Here is a 22,867-nt window from a genome sequence, read left to right on the forward strand (position 1 = left end):
CTAATCTAAACCTTCCCTCTTTCAATTTAAAGTTATTCCACCTTACTCTATTCCCCCTTGCAAATGTGTAGTCATTCTCCCTCCTAAAATGTGAGTATATTACAAGGTTCTGAGCAGAGCTGAAGTGCAGAAGCTTTTTGAGCCTGAGCAAAGCCAGGCGGAGTGCTGCCCCTGGGCTGGACACAGGTAAGAACAGACTAGAGACATTTTCTACTAAACTCTGTAGGAAGTACTCAGATTTGGAGGGAGGTTGGAGGTGGGTACTGCTGCTCTAACTGGCCTGTATTTTGGTAGCATGCTGATGGTTATAAACTTCAGCAACACCAAGGAGAGAATGCAGCAAAGAATTAAGAGCTCAATTATAGTGAATTACTCTCCCTATATTTAAGGCCCAAAACGCTTTTATGTAAAGGGAGGTGAAGTTAGATAGAGAGGTTTGTATCATCAGACATTTGTATGTATTCATTGCATTTTCACTGTCTAAAGGGAAAGAGGGAAGAGTCCATCGTCACTGACATAGGTGCTACGTTGTCCCGCAAAAAACCCCACGAAAGCAATCCAAGCCCGTTACGGTGTCAGCGCTGGTGTCTCTGCCCGGAGCTGGGTGCTCGGAGCGGGCGAGCCTCTGCCGCGGGTCGCAGGCACGCTCTCTCCGGCGGGGCGAGAAGACAAAGCGTGCCCCGCTGCAGCGGCCCGGGGCCGATCCGGGGGCCGCGGGGCCGATCCGGGGGCCGGGGCCGATCCAGGAGCCGCGGCCCCGCCCCGCGGCGCTGGCGTAGCGCTGACGCCAAGCCCGCCCCGCCCGGGCCGGGGTAGCGGCGGGCCGGGGGCGCCGTTAGCAGCTGCAGGGCTCGCCCCGCGGCGCCCGCCCGCTCCGCCGGGCCATGCGGTAGCGGCTGCGGCGGGCCGGGCTCTCGGCGGCCATGGAGCGGCTCCCCGGCGGCCGCCGGTCCCGGCTCGTGTCCTCGCTGGGGTTGGGGCGGCGCTCCTGGGAGGTCACCTTAGACGAGGAGCGGGGGCGGCTGGCCTGGCGTGACCCCCGCCCGCCGCGCCGCGCCGGCGGTGAGTGAGTGGGGCGAGCGGGGGCCGGGGCGCACCTGCCGCGGCCTGAGGCGGGCCGGGGCCGCCCGACAGGCGCCTGCCCTCGGCGGCGGGGGAAGGGCGTCCGCTGCGTCCCCGGCGGCGGCGGCGGCCCGGGGGGCGGCCTGGGGCCCGGGGCTCCTTGAACATCTGGAGAGCTCCGTCGGCGAGAGCGTCTCCTGCCCTCGGGCGCCCGTGCCTCGCCTCCAGGGTTCAGAGTCCGGCGGGCGGAGCGCAGAGGTGCAGGCGGGACGGTCCGCGGCAGCAGCCGGCGGTGCTGAGCGCTGATCGCGCTGTGGCTTCCGAAACAAAGCCGAGAGAGGCTGCGGCCGAGCCACAGCCCCTGCGAGCGAGCGCGGCGCGGCCGAGCATCTGTCCCGGCTGAGGGCACGGGGGGACGCCTGTCCCCGCAGCTGGCCGAGCTAAACACAGATTTGTTCAGCTCAACCCCATTGTTTCTTGGCGCCGCGTGTAGTTTGTAATGTATTTAAACTCATCGTAGCAATACATAAGAGACTTAAAAAACCTTAAAAGCAGTTTTGTTTTTTGTAGTTACAGCAAGACTTGCGGTTAAAACCACTTTCATACTGAGCGGGCAATGACTACTTTTTTTGAGTTTGGGGGGTTTTTTTTAGCTTTTAAAAAAACTCTTAGCTTAGTGGAAATTTTACAAAGAAAGTTTAACTTTTGAGATTTACTGGTTAGGAAATATTTAATAAAGGCTATTAGTTTGCAATGTAGTAACAAAGATTTCTATAGTTCCCCTTTTGTGCAGCTAACATAGTGTGGATGTACAAAACTGCCAGTCTGAGAAATTAGTGATGAAAATACCTGAAAAACGCAGATTAATTTCTGAGAATATTTGCATATCAAACTTTCTACTGTACTTTTAAGAGGTGTTTTTTCAGGGTCTTTGACCTTGGGGGTTTTATATAGTAATTACTTCCATTGTTAATGTATTGACATGCCACATGAACATTTGAAAATGTGTAATGTCCTTTTTTTTACAGCAGCTGCTGTAGAGCTGGAAACTGCTGTCATCCTCATTTTAGAGGTTGTAGGATCTGAGACAGTCAGAAACTAATAATAGAAAGGCTGACTAGAAGTTTTCTCTGAGAAAGGTTTGAGTATAGATGATTTCAATCCCAGGCAAGTCCTCAAATAATTCTTCCATTCTTACCATGTACCTTTGTTAAGTATTTTTCAGATTTTTTCATAATATCTTATTGGCCTGAGGCTTTTCTCAAGAAGGTGAGAGAAAAAGGAGGACGATAACTCAAGAATTGTAAGAATTTGGTGTTACAGTTTACATACCTGAGATTTGGTTGTAAGTGCAACCTTTCGTATTTGTAATGTAAAAATAGAGTTTGTTATCCTTCTCTTGCTATCGTGCAAGTAGTTTGACATAATCTAGTGTTTATCAACAATACTGGTGAAAAAAGTAATCAAAAATTCCTGAACTTTTCTCAGTTAAAGGAACTTAAGATTTTAAGGACAAACTGATTCTTTAATTCTGCCAAGATTAATACATTGTTGTGAAAAATAGGTTGTATACTTTTCAAAATGAAATAAAATTAGTCTAGATAAAGGTACCTGGATCTTAAATTTAAAATAGTTTCAAGGCCTTTTGAGATAATTGCTCCCACTAGGTAAAGTAGCTCCTACTTTGGAGATAATTTGGTTGAATTGTGTAAAATCCTTCTAAAAATGCCTTTGCAGTGTCACTGGGAGACTGATTTGTAGGCTAGAGCAAGTTCAGGGGGACTGCCATTCTCCTGTCTGATGAGTGCCTTTAGACCAAGCACACAGATTCACACTAGCTCTCTCATGAGCACTCTAATGTTTACAGCTGCTTCCAGTTGTGAATTGTTACTACTTTTTAAGCTGTAAGTTTTCTTGACTTGTTCCTGGTAGACCAAACAGTGTGTGAACCTGCCCTAAAAAATGTTCCAAATGTCAGAATTCTGGGAATGGTGGAAGGAGAGTGGGACCCAGTAAATTAGAGTGTATGAGGCAGTTTCTGAAGTACCCAGCCGGAGATGCCTTGAGAGGTTACTGAGTGCAGGCACTGTCTTGTAGCACAGCTATTTGCAAGGTTTTGGAAAACATGACATGAAATCACAAGGGAAAAGAGAAGAAAAAGAAATGCCTAAGTGTTCTGGAGGCACAGGTATAATTTATGTAGGATCAATACAAGAGATAATGTACCTTCCCTTAACACCCTCAAAGCTTTAATATCATCAGTTTTATATTATACACAGTTTTGTATTATTGCCGCCCTGTTGTCTCCAAGCTCTTTTTAAGGCCTGTGATGATTCATTGCGTTCTCTACAATTATTTTGGAAATAAGAGCAGCATACATGACAATATATAAATAGACTTAATAATATGGAAGATAGTTAGTTAGAAGCATATAATTTCAGAAGAGTTGCTTGACCAAGATGAGTATCTTTATACCATGTAGCCTCTGACTACATGACTACATTGTGTCTAAATGCAGACTAAATTATGCAGTATAAAAGTGCAATATTTCTTGTTTAGTAGGTAGCTATTACAGTGAAGCAATTGTCTTTAAACTGTAAAAACTCAGGGCTAGTTATTTTCAGAGCATTTATTACTGTCTTAAATTTAGATATATAAATAAAAATTGTTTGGAATATGTTTTTTCAAGGTTTTCAGACTTTGACATGAACAGAACTAGAGCTGTAGCTAGGTGTACTGTAGAAGTGTTTAAATGTTTACCTTTCTCTGCTGCATCCAAAATCAGGAACAGATGGGAAACAACACAAACTTTGTCCTGTTGTCCAGGAAAAAACTATTGTAGAGTATGGGGAGATTCTTCTGTTTTCTTATCTCTGTACAGTGATATTTGTATGCATACATGTATATATATGTACATATTTAAACCCTGTTCTGTCAAAATGCAGAAGTATTAATTTGAGAGAATTCCTTTTTAATGCTATCATTTGGAAAATACCAACAATAACAAAAAACATCAAACGTTTGTTCAAGTCATGGTATATTTTTAAATTCTGAAATACAATTTATCTCCTACTGTTAGGCTTTAACAGTTAATCATAGTTTCAAGTTCTCTCTTCAGCATAATCAGGTTCCTGTTTCCTGTTCTTTGATGGTTAGACATGTTTGAACTTATATAGAGAAGTTTTACCTGTGAATTTTCATGTGTTTCTCTGTTACTCTCAGCTATGCATCTCATTTTCCTTCTTTGCCTTCATCTTCAAATTTTCTGATTTTTCAACCTTGTAACATTTCTCTATGAGATTTTTTTATTAATCATAAATAGCATATACAAAGCTGGTCAGCTGAATTGTTTTATTCTTTCCCTCATGTTGATGGCACAGTCAGGTTTTTCTCAAGTAACACATGGTAAAACTTTTTGTACCAAATTAATAGCAGAATGTATATTGTACATATATACTTAGAGGTATTTCAGAAGCATAAGCTAAGGCTTTATTGTGCCTGGTACTAAAGCATTGCAAATGCAGAATGAGATTCTCCTGTCATTTTTCTAGGATTTTTTTTTCTAAAGTACAAACATGGAGAGGATGACCAAACTAGACCCTGAACTCTGTGTTCATTTACAGTGTGCACTTTCTTTTAGCCTTTGTATGTCAGAATTCTCTTCCATGTGACTTTTCCAAAACAACTGCCTGAAACGAGGAAACCTCAGTATTGGTGTTCACAACGCTGGCATCATTCTGGTGGATTCTAAAGAAAGCTCAGTTTGATAAAAAGGCTACTTAGCAGAGAGTGGGCCAGCTTGGCAGCAAGGTCTGTCCAACACCTGGTACTTGCAGAGTGTTGGCACATCCTTAGTCAAGGTCATTTGTCATCAGTCATTCCCATCTGGCAGTGGGTGTGTGCAGAAATGTGAACCATAGTTTCTCTATAGGCAATGCCACAACTACATTATGCACGTAGGATGTGGGGAATAATTGCTCCAGCAGGCATTGCTTCTTTGGGATGTGTTGTCTTCTGGAAATTACCATACTCAAATAGAGATGCACACTACATTAAACAATACATGTTCTTTAGCATACACCTTTTTGCTGGCTTGTTTCCCCCCCTGAAGGTGAATAAGTGCATCTTGCTCCCTGCTTTATCGTTGAAATATTCATAGTTGAGCAGAAAAGATTTTATTTGGAAATACAAAAAAACAACGGGAAGACATTCAATAGTATGATTTAAATATTCAAGTTGATCCAAGTACAAATTGCTGTGCTTTGATTCAGATTCACATGATGTGAAGTAGCTGTGTGATGATAGTAGAGACTGATCTGTTGGTTTTCAAGGTACTTGAAGAGTAACTTTAAAATAAAAGAAGATTTCCTTATACATGGCTATATATGGTGAAATCATGGTCTTTGGATGTTTCTGTGACTCCTCCACAGTTTTGATTTAAATCAATCATGATACCTCTTTTCTACCCACTCCCTTAGGATGTGAATTGTCGATAATTGTGCTCTATATCCTTCCTTCTCTTACTCTAGTGTTTATTAAACATGGCTTTCTATAGTGCATGATTGGTATAATTCCATGTACCCTCTGATAGAAAGTATTCCTGTTCACTTGCTTTTAGGTGAATGGAAATCTTAAACCTGAAAGCTTGAGCCTTCCATGTGGGCTCTAACAGCAAACTAGTTTTCAAAGTGACTGAAAATACACTTTTTCTTTAAACCTATGTCCCAGTTGACATTTTTAAGTCATGAGAAAATGCTAATAGTTCTAAATTAGTTAAATTAGTTCTAAATGCCACTGTGTCCATGGGCCTCAGCTGAATTTTAAGAATAAACCAAATGCTGTGATCAGCAATATTTTTGTGCTTGTGCATGTGTCTAGGTTGCTTTGAGCTACCACATTTGTGAGGAGGAAGTTTGGTCTGTAGGATGTGATGAATGGCAGTGCTGAATGAACAAGTCTTGACTGAAGTTCTGAGTGAGTGCTCATAAACTCAGGAAGTGTTCTGTGGGAGTGGCAGACAGCAATGACACACCAAAAATCTTTTCTTAACACAGAAAAACACACTTCCCACCTACTGGCTGCATTTTGCACAAAGAAGGCCCACTGTTATGTGCTTACCTTGGCTTTGTTTCTGTGGGGTGTTTTTTTTCCCTCTCCCACTTGCTTAATGTGGGAAAAGTAGTGTGGATCTAATCCAGTGTTTTACTGATTTATCAGTTTGCTTTTAGGAAGAATGTTAAGATTAAGAGCATTGTGACCCAGAATGAGTAATGACTGGCACAGCCAGACTGCTGAGAAGACTGTCACCTGTTTTCTGTGTGTTTTGTTTGTCTTTTTAACTTTTTACTATTTTTTTGCTATGCTCTTTCATCCACCTTCTCTGGATGGTCAGCTGTTTGTCTCTAATATGTTAGCCATTGACCATGGTGAAAATGGCTTTTTGTGTAGAAGCTGTTGTGTGCTGCTTGGTGGAATAAATTGGACCGAGCCAAGTAAAGTTCTTTGTTTGCTATTGTCTAAGCCCATATTTCAACCTTTTTTTTCCTTAATGTTGATCCTGTAGTACTGGTGTAAGCAACATTTTTATGTCTGTTTTGTTAATATAGCAATAAGGTTTTCCATGTTTTGGGAGAAACACATAGAAGTGAAGGCCTTTAAGTGAACACCTTTATGCTATGTCAGTGAAATAAACTCATGCTACTTGATAACAGGGTAAATGCTCCAAAAGTTGGTGTGGGAAAGGACTACAATTAGTACCTATGTGAACCTTCGAGAGAGGCTGGGTTAGTACTATTTTTTATGAGGTGGGTTTTGGTGACTAAATGACAGAACAGGACTGTTGTGCTCATACTGAAGGTCTCTGCTTCACACTGAAAGCTTCTTCCTTCTGGGAGAAAGGAGGCGGGATGGGGGTAAGTTGGTTTGCAATGTAATTAAACAACATTCTGTGTAGCACTAAGTCAAGTAGTGATAGAGATATTTGGACTGATAGAAATTCTTGAGTTCTATTCAAGCACACTAGAATTTGTTGCTGTAAGCGGTAGGGAATGTTCTGAATAACAGATGTTATTTGAGACAGCTTTGCATCTTTCTGGCCATCTGCAATTTCTGGGTTCAGTAGTGTGTGATTTTAACTGCCTTAAGATTGGAGCATGCTGTCAGGACAGTGGAGTTGCTTGATGCTTTTATGGTGCTAAGTAGTACTGAGGGGTATAATTGGCAGAACTGGTATTCTGAGAACAGAAACTCCTCAGACTTTCACCAAAGCCAAAGATTTACAGATAGAAGGTGAGCTCTGTTCTTCACTTTTGTTCCTTTGGTGGTTCCCCCCCCCCATTTTTCAGGAATCTGTTTTTCACATTTGTGACCCTGGTGGCATAAGATTAAAAATATATACATGTAAAGCAAAAATATTTGCTTTTTTTGTCTTGTTTGTGAAGAGATTTGCTGGAAAATCAAAGCATCATGTAACTCTCAGAGGGGCAACACAGAATTATGAGAGCTTATAAGTGGTTTCAAGGTTAATAGAAGCTGTGTAATATGTGCTGAAGTATATAACCTAAACAAATGCTTTCAGCTATCTATAAGGTTGGACAGCTTTATTATATAAAAAATGCCTAATAAGACAATTACTTCAGTTGCTGTTCCCAGCATACATGCTAATAAGTATGCACTATGTACAGCTATTTCCAAAAATGTTGTTTAGAGCTCTGTCATTTAAATTTTGATCTAAATGTAGTTTCAAAGTTTTATAGCATATCTTTGAGCAGTAACAAAATACATTATCATTTATGTGCAATCTTTATCTATGAAACAAGCTTTCTTTCATATTTTGAAGTATGGATCAGTGGCAAAGCCAGTTGAAAAATAAGTAAAAGCAATTTTGGGGAAGAAAGATTAAAGAATGTGCTTCCTTTCCTTTATTGTTCCATCTCTATTCTGTATTCCTTTTTCCTTGAATAAATGTATAGGTTAATCATATTGAGATCCTTTATCAGATTTTGTATCTATTGGGAAGACCAAGTAACTGTTAGTGTCCAGTACTGTAGTCTTACATGTGTGTATGTACAGTACACATATCATACATCTCAGGGTTTATCTCTGCTGTTGGATCTTTATAACAACATTATGTGACTGCTGCACTTCCCTATTGTGCCTTGAATATAGTAAATACAATTATTATAAGCTGAAATTTGTTTTTAAGTTGAAACAGTCAAATGCAACCAGATTCCTAAAGGACCTCAGTGTAAATTTTGAAGGCTATGTTTCTTTTGAGTAATGCTAAAAAATTCAGGGAAGATAAAATCACTAAATGAATATAAATCATGTCAAATACCAAACCCCCTTGAGTGAGTAGTCCACAAATTGCCAATACATGTGATGATCTGTAAAGACTCTTTTCACTAAACCGTTTAAATAGGATGGGAAAAAAATAATTAAAGTATATTAGTGGCAAATGAATTGCAGTCATCACTGCGAAGAGGTCAGGAAAACTTTTCACTCATTTTACATTGCTCACCACTACCATCGTACTGCTGCAAAATAGTGAGGAAAATGAAAAGTAGAATAAACCACAGTAACAATGTAATTATTTTCTGTATTTTATGTGTTGAATATTTCAATATCTTGATATCACTCTCTTTGTATATGTGAGAGAAGCAAGTATAATTCTTACTATATAATAGATTATTGACATAAGACTATATTATAAATATATGAAATCTTTTATACATGTGTATGTACACAGAGAGCATTTGCTTGTACATAAATACAAAGCATGCATTTTAAGTTTCAATTTTTTGAGATGAAGTAACAACAGCAGTATTGAAATCAGTAATGATACAAGTCTTCAATTTGACGGGAGTTAAGAATCTGAGATGATGTTTGGGAACTATAAGAGAAAAGAGAATTTGGTTGGAGGATATTATTTCATAGTGGGAGAACAAGAGGCCTTTTAATTCTGAAAAGCAGTAATTTTGAAGTTGATACGAGGAAAATATTTCACCATACATAAACATAAGATCTAGAATTGTCTTCTTAAAAGATATTAAACCTTAAAAGCTTAGTGAGATTTAAAATCTTAAGAATTCATGTGAATGCCCTTCTTTCATAAGCCAGCTACTTACTTGAGAAAAACAAATAGCCTCTGTATTCTGTGCACTAGATTTATTCTTTAAAATAGCTTGTGCTATTCACTGTCAAGTATCTGGGCTAGGCCTCATAGAAGGGGCCGTTTAAATACTCTGAAATCAATGTTGCTGGATTTTGGCTTCATGCAAAAATGTTTTTATACAAGAACTACCTGATTTTCTGAGAAATTATAGACATTTAAAATACTGTTTTAGGTAGTTTGTAGGTGGTTATGGATTATGTGCTTTGACTAAAGACAAAAGAAAATTGAAAATATTCAGAAAATTTCTAGTTATGCTCTTGGTTGTGTTTATTGAGCTACTGCTCTAATCATATGCTTGTATCATATTAGGTATAGACATAATCATTCAGGTGATGTTTGAAGACTCTAATATGTAAGGTCTTGTGTTCATACAGAAAACTGTTTTGTACCAATCTCTGAGATCATTGCTGTAGAAGAAACGGAGTTTAACAAGAAACAACGTAACATTGGCAGATGGCAAAAAATGGCAAAGCTACATGCTTTCACTGGTAAGGCAAATAACAGTCTCTGGGTGCTTGTGCTTGTTCTGTTGAAGGTAGTTTAAGGCAGACTCAAAAGGAATCATCAGAGTTTAGGTTTTTTTAAACAGGAATGTGTTTTTAAAAAGTCCACCCCCTCCAAAAAAAAAAATCAAAAACAACAACAACCAAAAAAACCCACCAAAAACATCCCTCCCCCTCCCCCCCCCCAAAGGCAAAAACCCCACCAAAATACCAAATTGAACTAAACCCAAGCAAAAGTCTCACAAAAATAAACAAAAGAACCCCCACCAAAAATCTGGTGGTTTATATTTAAAGATCTTTATTTGGAAAATAACACTCTTCCTTTAAGAACACATGCTCTGTTTAGTTATTTTTAATGAAGTTCAAACTGATGTCTGAGTGTTCACCGTGGCGTCTTTTTGCTGCTGAATGACTCTGCAGCAGGACACCTGCTTTCTACTTCTTGAGTAGAAAATTGAGGGAGGGTAAAAGAATGAATCCTAAATGTTTGGGGTTTTTTGATTACCCCTAACCATCAGGACGGATGCATGAAAATTTCTTTGTATTATTGACTGCATTCTTAAAACAAAGTGCCAGAAATAAGTGTCTGGTTTGGGAAAAGAGTAGTGACTTCTGTGCTAAAAAGACGTGCCAAAATTTTATGCTGTGCAGTATTTTCCTCACCTTTAGTCCTCCAGTAAGAGTGATTTGAGCTACTGTATATGAAGTTTAAGGTCTTAATGCACAAGAAAACAAAATCTTTTTTTCTCAAAGATTTTTTTCAGCTTTATAGAATGAAATTCATGCTGTTGATTACATGACAGTTGATGTAGTGTGGCTTATCTTCTTAAGCTTGTGGCTTTATGTAGATATTGCAGACTTTAATACAGATATTACATAAGCTCAGTGAGCTTCTGAACAGGTATGTCTATAAGTTGATGAGAAATGCTTCTTTAAAAACAAGTCTTTAAGTGTCTGCTTGTAGCAAGTATTTTCATTTATGTTTTCACTTGGACTGTACAAATGTGCTGGTCATACTCTGTTTCTATCATTGCTAGAAGTGTGTAGTGGAGGTTAATTACAGGTCAGTGTTTTGGAGATCTTTCTGAAATGCATTTTGCATTTCACAGAACCATCTCATTATGGTTTTGCTGCTTTTATTTTTTTTTTAATTTAAATAGTGTATTATGTGAAGAGAGCCCGAAATCACCGCTGGCGGTGCAGTGATGTGACGTTTTGGTGTGTTGATGAGCACTTATGTAATCAGTGGACACAGGCGCTGAAGGAATTACTTGAAATGCAGAGTAAGTTTGAATAAGCTATGAATTTTTACACTATCATTTTGTAAGCTTGTACATCAATCAATGTTATTTTGATATACCTGCCTTTTTGAACTCTTGAGAGCAGCTTATGCTCAAAAATTGAGAGAGCCAAGAATTGAAGTGTTTCGTTATCACTACTTTATCTTACATATTCACTAAGTTGTACTGAGTGCTTTAATCAGTCAGGACTGTTGGTGTCATATAATTTTTCCCAGATACAAATTATTTTCACAAAAAAGAGACACATTGGAAGCTTAGCAGAGGCTTTAAATGACTGTAGCTTTGGAAGAAGTAATGGGCAGATGTAAGCTAAGGGATTTAAGGTACTCTAGAGATTTGAGGTCAAGGACTCTGGCAATTGGAAGATTTATGGGTGTGTTTCACCTTTCCAGACTCTGTCATCAACAAAATGTGTCTTATGTAGTAAGAGTTCCCATTAATCATATCTGAGACTCTTGGACATCTACTTCATGGGAGGTTAAAAGTAATTTTGAAGGAGTTATTCCTGAAAGAGATACCTTGATAGATGTCAGGAAGCAGCAGAGTAGCTCTGTGATAGAAAGAAGGTGAAAGGTGACCATAGCAGAGGCAGTGCTTTTGCTGGCCAGGGTCCCCACTGCATCTGAGAAGGGTGTGCAGAGCAGGGACGGGGATAGAAACACGCCCAATTTACAGCCCAGGGAAGATAAAGTAATGGAGTCCATCCAGGGAGGCCAGAGCGGAGCAGCTGGAGCTGGAGACAGGACTAGGAGTGAGCTCCCTAAAGCGTAGATCTGAAGCCCGTCTGAGATACAGAGCTGGAGAAGGAATTGGATAGAAGTACACCTTGTGGACTGGAACTCAAGCAAATGCTAAAGGCTTACAGAATAAAAAAGTATTTAAGAAAAACTGTTCTGAACAGGCAATGGAAGCATTCTTAATGTTTTTGTTTTGTATACATTGCACAGGGTACATCTGTCATTTTCATAAAATGGGGTTTATGCACCTATTCAGTACACCTGTGAGAGCTGTGGCCTGAGCAGTCAATTCCATTTGAATGCAATTGTTCATTTTATTGGTAACAAATTCCTTCAGGAAAGGGAATATGTTCTCAGATGGGGTGAATTGTGCTCTGAGTGTACAGCAGATTTAAACTGGTTAGGCTATCTAGCTTGAGTGGATTTGTTGTAAAAGTGTGCTGATGTAATAAGTCTTTTTTTTTTTTTCCTTTTAAACTAAAAATCTAGAATACCATTTGAGGAGGTACAGATGTTAAGGTTTTTGTCTGTTCCATTAAAGAGGAGGTTTTCTAGATGCAGCAAGCATTACTGTTTTGTATCTCTGTTAATACAGAGGTGTAATAATTGTTTTCATTGACACTACTAGTGTAAATCCATAACTGTTTGGACAAATCTGAGATAATAATATCAAAGGTGTTTTTGGAGGTGGGGAGGGGTAACACTTTAGGGCAACTAACACTGTAGGACAAGCACTTGCTGTGCAGCTTGTAGTTTTGTGAGACATTCTTAGTGTGACTTGATCACAGAAGGGAAATGGATTTTAACCATGTTATTAAAGAAAGAAGAAAGCTTAAATAAATTTATATGAAAGTATTTTTATGTATGCTTCACTTACAAGTGGCTTTGCTATTGCTGCCCTTTCTGTCTTATATGCCTGTAATACACGTGTAATTAGAGTAACTTGTGTAGTGGGAAGGTACTGCAAGAATGACAAGTAAGAATGTGAGACAGGGGCTCAGAAGAAATTATTCTGAATTTCACCTTCTGTCTAATTAACTATTTGTTCAATACTGTTGGTATCAGTATGATAAAGAGGGCAGATGAAGCAGGCTTTTATAGCTCTTTGTTTGAGAATTACAAGTCTTTTATGCTGTGTTTGCTTTGATATTAATAGGTTTGGGTTTGTATGGCTTGATGAATTTTTGGTTTTTTGTACAAAAACAGTATACTATGGTTTTCCTTACTGCAGAGTCTAGACCAAAGCAGCTGCTTGTGTATATTAATCCCTATGGAGGAAAAAGACAAGGGAAGAGGATTTATGAACAGAAAGTTGCTCCACTCTTCAGTCTGGCCTCTATATCCACTGATGTTGTTAGTGAGTAATGAATACTTTAATTTCTTAATAAGCACAGTATCAACTCTTTAAAACATTCCTAGGTAGCTAAAGTTCTTCCTGTTACTTACCTTTTCTTACTAAGGAAATGAAACAAAGTGGAAGAGAATGTTTTCTAATTAAAGCATGGGTAGCCAGATAAATGGCAACCTTCTATCAGCTTCCTGCTTACTAAAATAAAACTTCTGGTGTTCCTGAGCTATTTGAGCTCTTAATAAAAGATGCTGCCTTTCTTTTCTTTTTCAGTTTCACTGTTAAAACTAATTGATCATTTGCACAATTTATACTGAAATATTTTTTCCATTTGTACTGTGTATGTCTCCTTTCTTTCCCTGGCAAAAATATTTTGACACATCTTATGGACAGGCTGTTCTATAGTCACATTGGTAATAGAATAATGGTTATTAATGAATTAATTTTTATAATTCTATATAATATAGAGTTTTATGGTAGTATTTTTAATAATAAATTTTAATGTGTTTATTTGTTCATAGTAACTGAACATGCCAACCATGCTAAGGACAACTTATTTGAAGTTAATATTTATAAATATGATGGGTAAGTAACTTTACTTGCCTTTTTGTTATTATTTTTGAGCTGATATATTATGTAATTGGTCTGTTCTTGTCTCTAACTTAAAATCGTAGTCTTCATTACTGATACACTTACTGCAACAGCTGGAAGTCCTGGGGCATGTTTCTTTTTGTAGATCCACATTTAGGAGTATAAAAAGAAAACCAAACTGTTTCAGTAAACTTGTTCAACACAATATATTCAAGCATAGTATAACAATGTTTGCCTGAGATTTGTGTTCAAAAGATGAATGTAAGATTAATTCTGCTCATTTAAGCATTCTGTTATAGCTCAAAAGCTACCCAGAAATGTTTTGTGGTCTTGACATACATGAGTTCAGAACACTGCACCAGTAGCATTCAGCCTGTGTGTAAAAAACATGGACTGTTCAGAAATATTTCAGGTAGTACCTCTTGCTGTATATGACTGTTCAATAGTGCTTACACTGTTTGGCTTTATTTGCATTTCTTCTGTCTTGAAGTTGCTGCTTTAAAAGAAGACCTGACTGAATGGTGATCTTGTATTTCATTATTAAGTCTGCTGTAGAAGCAGAATATTTTAATAAAAATGCTAGTAATTTCAGTTTCCAGTTCATAACATGAAACAAGTTACAAGTCTGGAAAAACATGAAAATGTATGCAGAAAAACTCTCATAACTACAGTATTTTAAAATTGTATCTTGTGCCTCTTGACAGATATGTTTAAACTTGTGAGTTGCAAAAAGAAAACATGTTCAGTCTTTTCAGAGTACTTTTGCTGTAGTCCTTTGCTATATACATTATCTATGTTGAGTAAGGGCATGATGTTGGGAAATGGTGTTAGTAAGAAATGACATTCATAGGTTGACTCCCCAGACTTCACCTGCTTTGAAATGACTTGCCTTCAAATAAACAGTCTTGTCTATACTGCGATTTTCCTTAATTTTTCTGAAGTTCAAGGAAGGGAAACATTGATCCTAGAAAAACCTAATTGGTATTTATTTTTCCTTTTCGTTTGATTTATGATTTGAAATAAGTGTAGTGATGGTTGGTGAAATTTCAATTCAGAGCAGAAAGTGAGGCAAATGAGCCCATGTCCACTCCTAGCAAATTATTTTGTACAGCAAGTGGCAGTGACCAATTCTGGTGGTATCAGAAGTGGTTTTGGCAGATTCAAAGTCTCATATTATAGAACTTTTTTCCTTTGGTGGTTTTGTTTGTGTTGTCTCTCTAACATGCCAAGATGAACAATAAGCCAGAGAACTGCATCTTTTTAGAATCTTATGATTCTTCTATTCTTGGACTGGGCTTGAATGGCAGTTTGCCTGGGATCTGCAGCCTGTCTTTCTAAGCCGGACTTTCGTCCATCACATAAACGCTTTTTCTGTGGTCAACAGTGATGTTAGGAAGGACTTCCTGATTTAAAACTACTTTTTAAATAACAGATTATGTGGTCATCTGGAAAATTTAAAAAACAGTTGAGTCACATAAATGTGTATTTCTTCAGATTTTACTTTCCTCACATACAGTAAAAGGTTCTTTGGATTTCTGCATCTAATTGATGTTCAGCTGTCCCTGTAGACTGGTTCTGATGTGTGGCTTTCCCTTCAATCAGTGATGAATTTCTTCATCTCCAGATTCCTTCTTTGACAAAGCCATACATGGAATTCTGCAAGTAGATACGGGATTCTTAATGATAATTATTTTACTTCTTTTCAAATGTTTTGCTTTAGACAGCTAATTTAAATATCATACACATGTTTCCTGTTTGTTCTTCCTATTTTGCCTCATAGGAATTTCTTGCGGTGAATGTAGTCACCTAATAATTCAGTCATTTTACAGCTTTTCTTTAAGCACAGTTACTTAAAATACCCATTTGGTTACAGTCTAGCAGGGTTTTGTACATCACTGTGCAGAACAATTAGAAGGTACTGTCATAACATGGAGGTAATAGCCGTGTTTGGAATAAGTGACATGTATCACTGTGCTTTCTTATGCACATGTCTGTTGCACAAGCCTTTGTAAAATTGTTTCTAGTTGGTTTTTTTTTTCCTACTTTTTGAATTAGTTCACAGAATGGTTGAAATTAGAAGTCCTTTACAGATTCATTTGATTTGTGGATTAGCTTCTAAAGTCCTCTAGCAGATGTTGCTTGCTGTTATCATTTATCTCAAAAGTGAAATGCTTGCCCTCTAGTAAAATAAAGCCCAAGAGTAAGAATCACTCTAAGATGTTTCTTTCAGACATTCTTCACCAGGGGCCTTCACATGTGCAGCATATGTCTGACCTGTGTATTGATCTTCTGATGTTTCCTTTGAATTTGGTCATGCTGTTACGGCATATGTGAAGTTCTTTATCATATTTACCTTTGATAGACACAGACATTCATATAATTGTCTCCTCTGAGCCTAGATATAGTGTTTATTACAGAAGATGATCAAATAACTGGAGCATCTCTCTTATGAAGACAGATTGAGAGAGCTGAGCTTGTTCAGCCTGAAGAAGGGAAGGCTCCAGGGAGACTTTGACTACCTTTCAGTACCTCAAGGAGACTTAAAAGGAGGCTGGAGAGGGACATTTTGCAAGGGCATGTAACAATAGGACTAGAGGGAATGGTTTTAACTGAAAGAGGGAAGTTTTAGATTAGGTTTAAGGAAGAAGTTCTTTGCTGTGAGAGTGGAGAGGCACTGGATCGGACTGCCCAGAGAAGTCATGGATACCCCATCCCTGGAAGTGTTGAAGGCCAGGCTGGATGGAGCTTTCAGAAAACTAGTATTGAGACAACACTGCTCTTGAACTGAAGTGGAAATCTTTTTTCTTTAGCCCATTTTTTTGAGTCTGCAGAGAAAGATAAGGCTAAAATTGCGAAATAGTGTAGTTAAACTATTGGAAGAGGAACAAAATTACAAAAATTGAAGACAAATATCTTTTTATTCCTTCTCTCTCAGTCTCCTAGGTCTTAATTTTTTTCCTAGCTTTCCATCTGCTGAAAATGTAATAATAACTAAATTTAAATCTATACTTAAAAATTAGATTAATTTGTCTTCTGAAATAAGTGCTCATTCTGCAATGTCTGTTGCTGATGGTGTGAAAGAGTATTAGTTTGAGTTGGAAATTATTGCTATAGATAACAGTACACATTCCTAGACTTGTGTACTAGGAACTATATATGTAACTGGATTTCTCATGTGTTCCTTTAAAGTATATTTGAATTAGTTTTTTTAATTAAAGAATGTTTATGCTTTTAGAGTGCAGCATGCATTTGATTGTTGTTCAGAAAATGTATACTACTGTAAAAGTCTTTTTACTTCCTAGTATTTACTTGGCTATGGACTCTCTGCTGAGCTTTACCATATTCAGTATCTGTGCAGCTGCTCTACTGTGCTGCACTAGCTCTGACCAGAATTAAATTTGTGAAGCAAAGTTTTGCATCTGGTAACATTTAGAACTCTGTCTCATAATGAATGTTTATGTAGATATACATGACTTATTTTTGATGGGATCTGAGCCTCTTCAAAAGAAGTTGCAGCATGCACTTCTCTGGATTTTGACCTGCATCTAGTGTATATTCCTATTAAATACTTAAAATATACTTCTTTCTGATGTGGCAAATATTAACTTTTCCCGTTTTAGTAAAGGTACCCTGTTTCCATATTATGTACTTTGGAAGATGTATGTACAGTCTTGTTCAGTGTTTTATTTGTATAGTGAATTTCCACTACTATTTGTTTGTCTGCACACAGCAGTAGAGGATAAAGATTTTTTTTCAGGATGCGTTCCAACATTTTTTCTTAATGTTACAGATATGTCCAGGTGCATTTGCAGTTTTGTATCTTGAAATTTTTTTTCTGCTTTTCATTAATTGCCTAGTTGATTGTGGGGTCCTATTTCCTGTAAAAATGGAGGAAGAGAATAGAACAACTATTTTTGGCATGCCCAGTGCATGCCCTAAGTAGAACACTTGCTGTGTTGTTTATTGACTGTTAGTGTGCATTCTAATTTGTGTTTCCTGGCAGTGTTGTTTGTGTTGGTGGGGACGGCATGTTCAGTGAAGTGATGCATGGTCTCATTGGAAGAATGCAGAAGGACTCTGGCATAGACCAAAATAATCCCAAAGCATCGTTAGTCCAGTGCAATATAAGGATTGGCATAATTCCTGCTGGTAAGAAAGGGTTAACTTTCAGTTTAATTTATTCATTCTTTCTTTAATTATTTCCTTATTCATAACTTCTTAGGCCTAAGTGTAAGGTCTGAGCAATGATATTCTATCAAGACTCCTAACTAGAGCTGTTTGTATCCATATAAAATTATTGATCACATTCAATTTTACTTAGGAAGAATATTTTGTAAAGGAAATAAAATCTTAATGTATAACTTCAGAATTTAATTATTTATTTTTTGTGGCTTACTGTGTGTTAATATAAAATGTTGACAGTAATACCCTCCCAAACACATTAAAGAGTGGAATTTACTAAACAGAAGTCTACTTGATAAATATTCTTCCAGTTCCAAATCCTCCACTAATTTAGTTAGAATTATAATGAGAACTTTTCACTGGTCTGGCAAACTCCAAACAAATGCTAACATTCCTGGACTCTCTTTTCTTCCATTTGTTCTCACAGCAATTACAGGGCATCTACAGCTGAGGAACAGTTCTAGTTTTCCAGACCGAGTTTCAGTTTCTACCCCTTGTTAGAGATGCTACACATTGACAGGTCTCAGTGTCAGCCACTTTTTCAGGCAGTCCTGACTGCTGTCATTTGAGGGAACTCATTCTTCAAATTGAGGTCTTTCTTGATATTATTATTGGCCATAAAGATATTCTTTGGATCAGATTTCAGTCTGGTATCCCAGCTGTTACCTCATTCTGCCCATTTGGTCCTCAAAGATTCCTTCAAAAGCAGGTTAACAAGTTTGCTTTCTCTTACAGGACTGAATTAACTGTTGTAACTCTTTAACAGAATCAGTAATTTTGAGGTCTCTGTAAGAATACAGATGGACAGTCCAATATCCTTTCTGTGCAGTTCACTTTTCCTGTCTGATGCTTGAGCTTTGAATGAAAGAACTGGACATGAAATAAACATTGTGAGCTTCTGGTTAGAATTAAAATAAAGGCTTCTGAGAAAATTCAGCACAGGTTGTAAAAATATATGTAGTGAAGTATGATGTTTATACTCTCAAGCTATAGGTGACTAATTTTATACTCCTTACATCTTTGTGAAAACTATATCCAGACCCAAATGATCTGAATTGTTGCTTGCAAGAAGCTTAACCTTTTCTGCTTGCAGTATAATAAATGTTGGGTATCTAAAGGTTACAATGTGAATATCTCCTTATGGTTTTTCACACTCCTACTATATTTAAGTATATTCTGATTTTATTTGTTAAAGCTTTGTATTGAAGTCAGAATGTATAATAAACTTCACAAGAATAGCGAATGAAGTGTTCTTCTTCTCCCTCTTTTTCTTACTTGGGCAAATTTCTTGAACTGAAGGTTTTTGCTTACATGACTGGTTTCAGAAGATTTTTCCTACTAGTGATATGTGACCATAAGAAGATACAATTGAAAAACCAGGACCTCGATATTAAGAGCTATTTCTTTGTCATCAGGAAAGATTAACCCTGCCTTTTCAACATTTTCTTAATGCATTTTTTCCAATTGCACCCAAAAAATATGATCTTCATTGATATTTAATTTTGTTAACATGTATCAAGTCACTTCTCTTACATATTTTAATGTTTTGTTTGTTGTGTTTTGTCCACTATATCCTTTTGCTATTTGAATGTATACTGTATGTTCTATTCCTTGAATTGACATGAGGTACAGCCTTCTAATCAGTGCTGTAGTTCAAATATTTTCTCCAAGTCATTACTCAAATCCCTCAAAAATTATTTATAATTGTGTGCAAGGAAGTTCTATTAATTGTTTGGGAATAGAGAGAATAATACATATCTTGATCTGTCTGTATATTGTATGGTATTTAAAATGATCCACTACTTTATATATGGGAAAGTGCATATTTACTGAATAAGGTAGTCAAGTCACTGAACAAATCTTGACACATGTAGTCATTACTGTGACCTTAAACTGAGTATGAAATAGTTAAATCCTCCCTGAAGGCAGCAAGATTTTGGGGTTTTGTTCTGGTTTGCGTTTTTCCAGCCCATGGTGAAGCTGTTCTCTATTCAGCTTTGCTTGATATAATAGAGTTCTGGCCAGGTATTGACCCCAACAGACTTCTCTAGTTCTATCACTAGTGCAAGAAGTTTGTTCCAAGTCCTTTTTGTTTTTCTTAAACTAAACCAATAGTCCTGGAATACAGCAGGTTGAAAGTAGTCATGAAATACTAATCATACATCTAATAAAACTTCATCCATTGTGTTCTTTCTACTTCTTTATAACCAATCTTTTTTAAAATAGCCTAAGAACTCATTAAAAGATACTGGAAACAAAGACTACCCATAATTTAGAGATGAAGGTCTAAAGCTCTGTGTGTCTTCTGATAAATAGAGATGGTTTACTCAGTGATGACAGGAGCCTGGGGTAAGGTGACAGTGGATCAGTTTCGCCTTTTTTATCACTTAGTTCCTGATATCAAGTTTTGTTAAGAGAAACGTGGCAGATTGTGGTTTGTGGTTGTGATTAAACAGTTCCTGTATTCAAACAAACACTAAATTCAGCAGATACTCCATGTACAGCAACTGACAACTTAATTGTACAAAGGTTCAAAATTACAAATGAAAGATGTAATGCTAAAACACTCATCTATATGACTGGGTTTCAGTGATAAGCTTTATTTCATAGCAGAACTCCGTTGTGCAGGTTCTTTTTTTTTGAATGTTGAATACTAACTTTCTGGAGCAAGTCCCTGCTTTACTCCTTTTTTTTTTTTCTTGAGCAGTTGTGTCAGTTTCCTGACAGCCTCTTTCCTTTGTGTATCTTACGGTTGAAAAACATAATTTATTCTTATGCATTATGGAACATTTCTATTAAATAACTTGTGGTTTTGTTGACATGGATAAAAGGCATCTACTCAAATGGCAGTTTTAACTTCTGAATTTCTGTTAGTTGCAGCCATTCTTTAAATCTGCCAGTGGAAATTGACTGTGTGCTGTTGTAAAAGGATTTGCTGTTAAGAGTATTGAGAGGCTGTAGTGCATCTCTGAGAACCTCTACTTAGTTATTTCTTCCTCCCAGCCTTAAAAGCTGGTTATTTCTTACTAGCCTTAAAAGCACTTTCAGCCATGTGGTCTCACTGCATTCAGATTAGTAATATGTCTCCATAGAACTTAAAAACAGAGAATAATTCCTGATACAGCTTGGACATTGAGGTTTCATCCACATGTTACAGTAGTAAAATTGAATCCTCTGGAGTAAGCCAAAGTAATTTGCTGTTCTTATTACCCTTGGCATAGAATAGGAGGACAAAGCTGTTAACTGCTGTTCTTTTTTTGTTTAAAAGAACTTATTAGATTAAATACTCTTAATGATCTTTGCAGGTGGGAAAAAAAGCCCCGCTTCACTCTGTGTTGTTGTACTGTGTTATACTGCATTCATTGGAAAAAACAAATCTGCAACCCCCTGTGGGGGAAGATCTAAGCACTTGGGAATATTGAGTAAAGTATAGACACAAAGTTTATAACTATAGTGATTTTAGGCTTCTAGAGTATCCAGATCACTCTGTGTTGTGGTGGTCCGCTCTGTAATAGGATTATTATTATTAATGTTTAGGATTGAAGGATGCAGTGATATTATAATCAGACTGTTGATGTCTCACTGTAGAAGTTAAGAATGCTAAAGACAGTATAGGCTTCCTGTATGAATATAATACAGGAAGAAGATGGAGGATTCATTCACAAACTTAAAAAATAGATTCAAGTCAAGTTGTGAAGTGTGACTGGACTCATACCGCTGTCATTTAGAGTGTAAAAATTATCTTTAAAATTGTGTTAAAGCATAGCAATAAAAGCTATCTTTCTTGTTTAATTACTCCAAGTGATATGTTCTCAGCCTTCTCTGCTACAATGCTTGTAATATTTAATGATCTTTGCCGTTTAGTTAGCATCTCATTCAAAGTTCAATATATTCACTTTGAAATCTGAAGTGCATGTTTTATGTTCCTCCTTCAGTATTTTAAATCCATTAAACTTCTTGAAATTACAGCCTTAGGTCTAAATACTGCTTTTAATATAGTGAGCCTGCCATGGAGACAAGTAAGTAATATTACTTATTCCTGTGATGCTGATTTTGTCTCTAAAACCTGCCATTATTAGATTAATCCATTTTTTAAATCCATTTTTGTTGTCCTGTGTTACTGAACTTATGCTGAAGTAATTATCTACCAAAAAAATCCTACACCAAAGACTTTCTGGACCATTTCTCTTTAAGCCAGTCTGTTGTTCTGCAGGTGTTAAACTTGACTTCTTGGTTTCTGTATGCAGAAAGGAAGATGTATAAAACTTTGAGTAGGTACATGGGTGTAAGCCCTTACCCTTCTCTCCCTGTAGCAGTAGCTTCTCCCATTACTTTTGAATGTGCCAGCTCCTGCTAATTTAAAAATCACTTCTCAGAAAAGTAGTTTTGTAGAATTTTTCAAAATATTACATGCTGTTTGATCAAAAAAAATGCAGTTACTCTGTCTTTAGGGCAGCTTACCTAGCATTTCGTGTGTACATTGGCTGCATGGATTATGGATTCACAGAAACTCTGCACAAATAATGAGACCCCACTGAAGTTGCTATTCTACCTGTTTTCACTACAAATACTGTTCTTGTACTAAAGGAGGAGGATTCTGTGGGAGCACCTGCCTCTGTCAAGAGTATCTAATGTAGAGCATTGCTCATGAGCTCTTAAAGTATTTCTATGTCTTTATTAAATTCACTGTTTTCCATAGGATCTAGCTGACTTGCTTCTGGCACTTGCTTAGTTTAGTACTTCAGTTGTTTGAAATTTGGTTTTCCATTAATAAAAGCACAAAAATAAATATTTGTAGCCCTTATCATGTGTGTTTTGGTTTAAGAAACCTTTGTTGTAAGTTAGTAGTCTAATCATGATTCAGATTATTAAGTCTAGCACTTTGACTGTCCATTGTTGGTCCACCAATCAATGGCATGAAGTCTTCCATACAGCCAGCAAATATCCTGATTTTGCTTGACCACTTTGGT

General features: G+C 37.4%; 1 protein-coding gene across 3 annotated transcripts in view; it reads left to right on the forward strand.

The window, feature by feature from the left end:
- The first annotated feature begins 825 nt into the window (after window positions 1-825).
- The window catches only part of CERK (ceramide kinase), a 41,557-nt gene continuing 19,515 nt past the window's right edge, over window positions 826-22,867 (forward strand). For 2 of the 3 annotated variants that reach the window (XM_014868951.2, XM_014868952.2), the window contains exons 1-6: window positions 826-1,062; window positions 9,610-9,723; window positions 10,899-11,021; window positions 13,008-13,133; window positions 13,646-13,709; window positions 17,719-17,864. In XM_014868951.2, coding sequence (XP_014724437.1) covers window positions 924-1,062; window positions 9,610-9,723; window positions 10,899-11,021; window positions 13,008-13,133; window positions 13,646-13,709; window positions 17,719-17,864 — 712 coding nt within the window. In that variant the 5' untranslated portion in view covers window positions 826-923. Of the gene's footprint in view, window positions 1,063-2,382; window positions 2,408-9,609; window positions 9,724-10,898; window positions 11,022-13,007; window positions 13,134-13,645; window positions 13,710-17,718; window positions 17,865-22,867 lie in introns of those variants that run through there. The other variant, XM_088165783.1, reaches the window with a different exon arrangement.

Source organism: Sturnus vulgaris, chromosome 5 (assembly GCF_052056855.1).
Source record: "Sturnus vulgaris isolate bStuVul1 chromosome 5, bStuVul1.hap1, whole genome shotgun sequence".
NCBI classification, from domain to species: Eukaryota; Metazoa; Chordata; class Aves; order Passeriformes; family Sturnidae; genus Sturnus; species Sturnus vulgaris.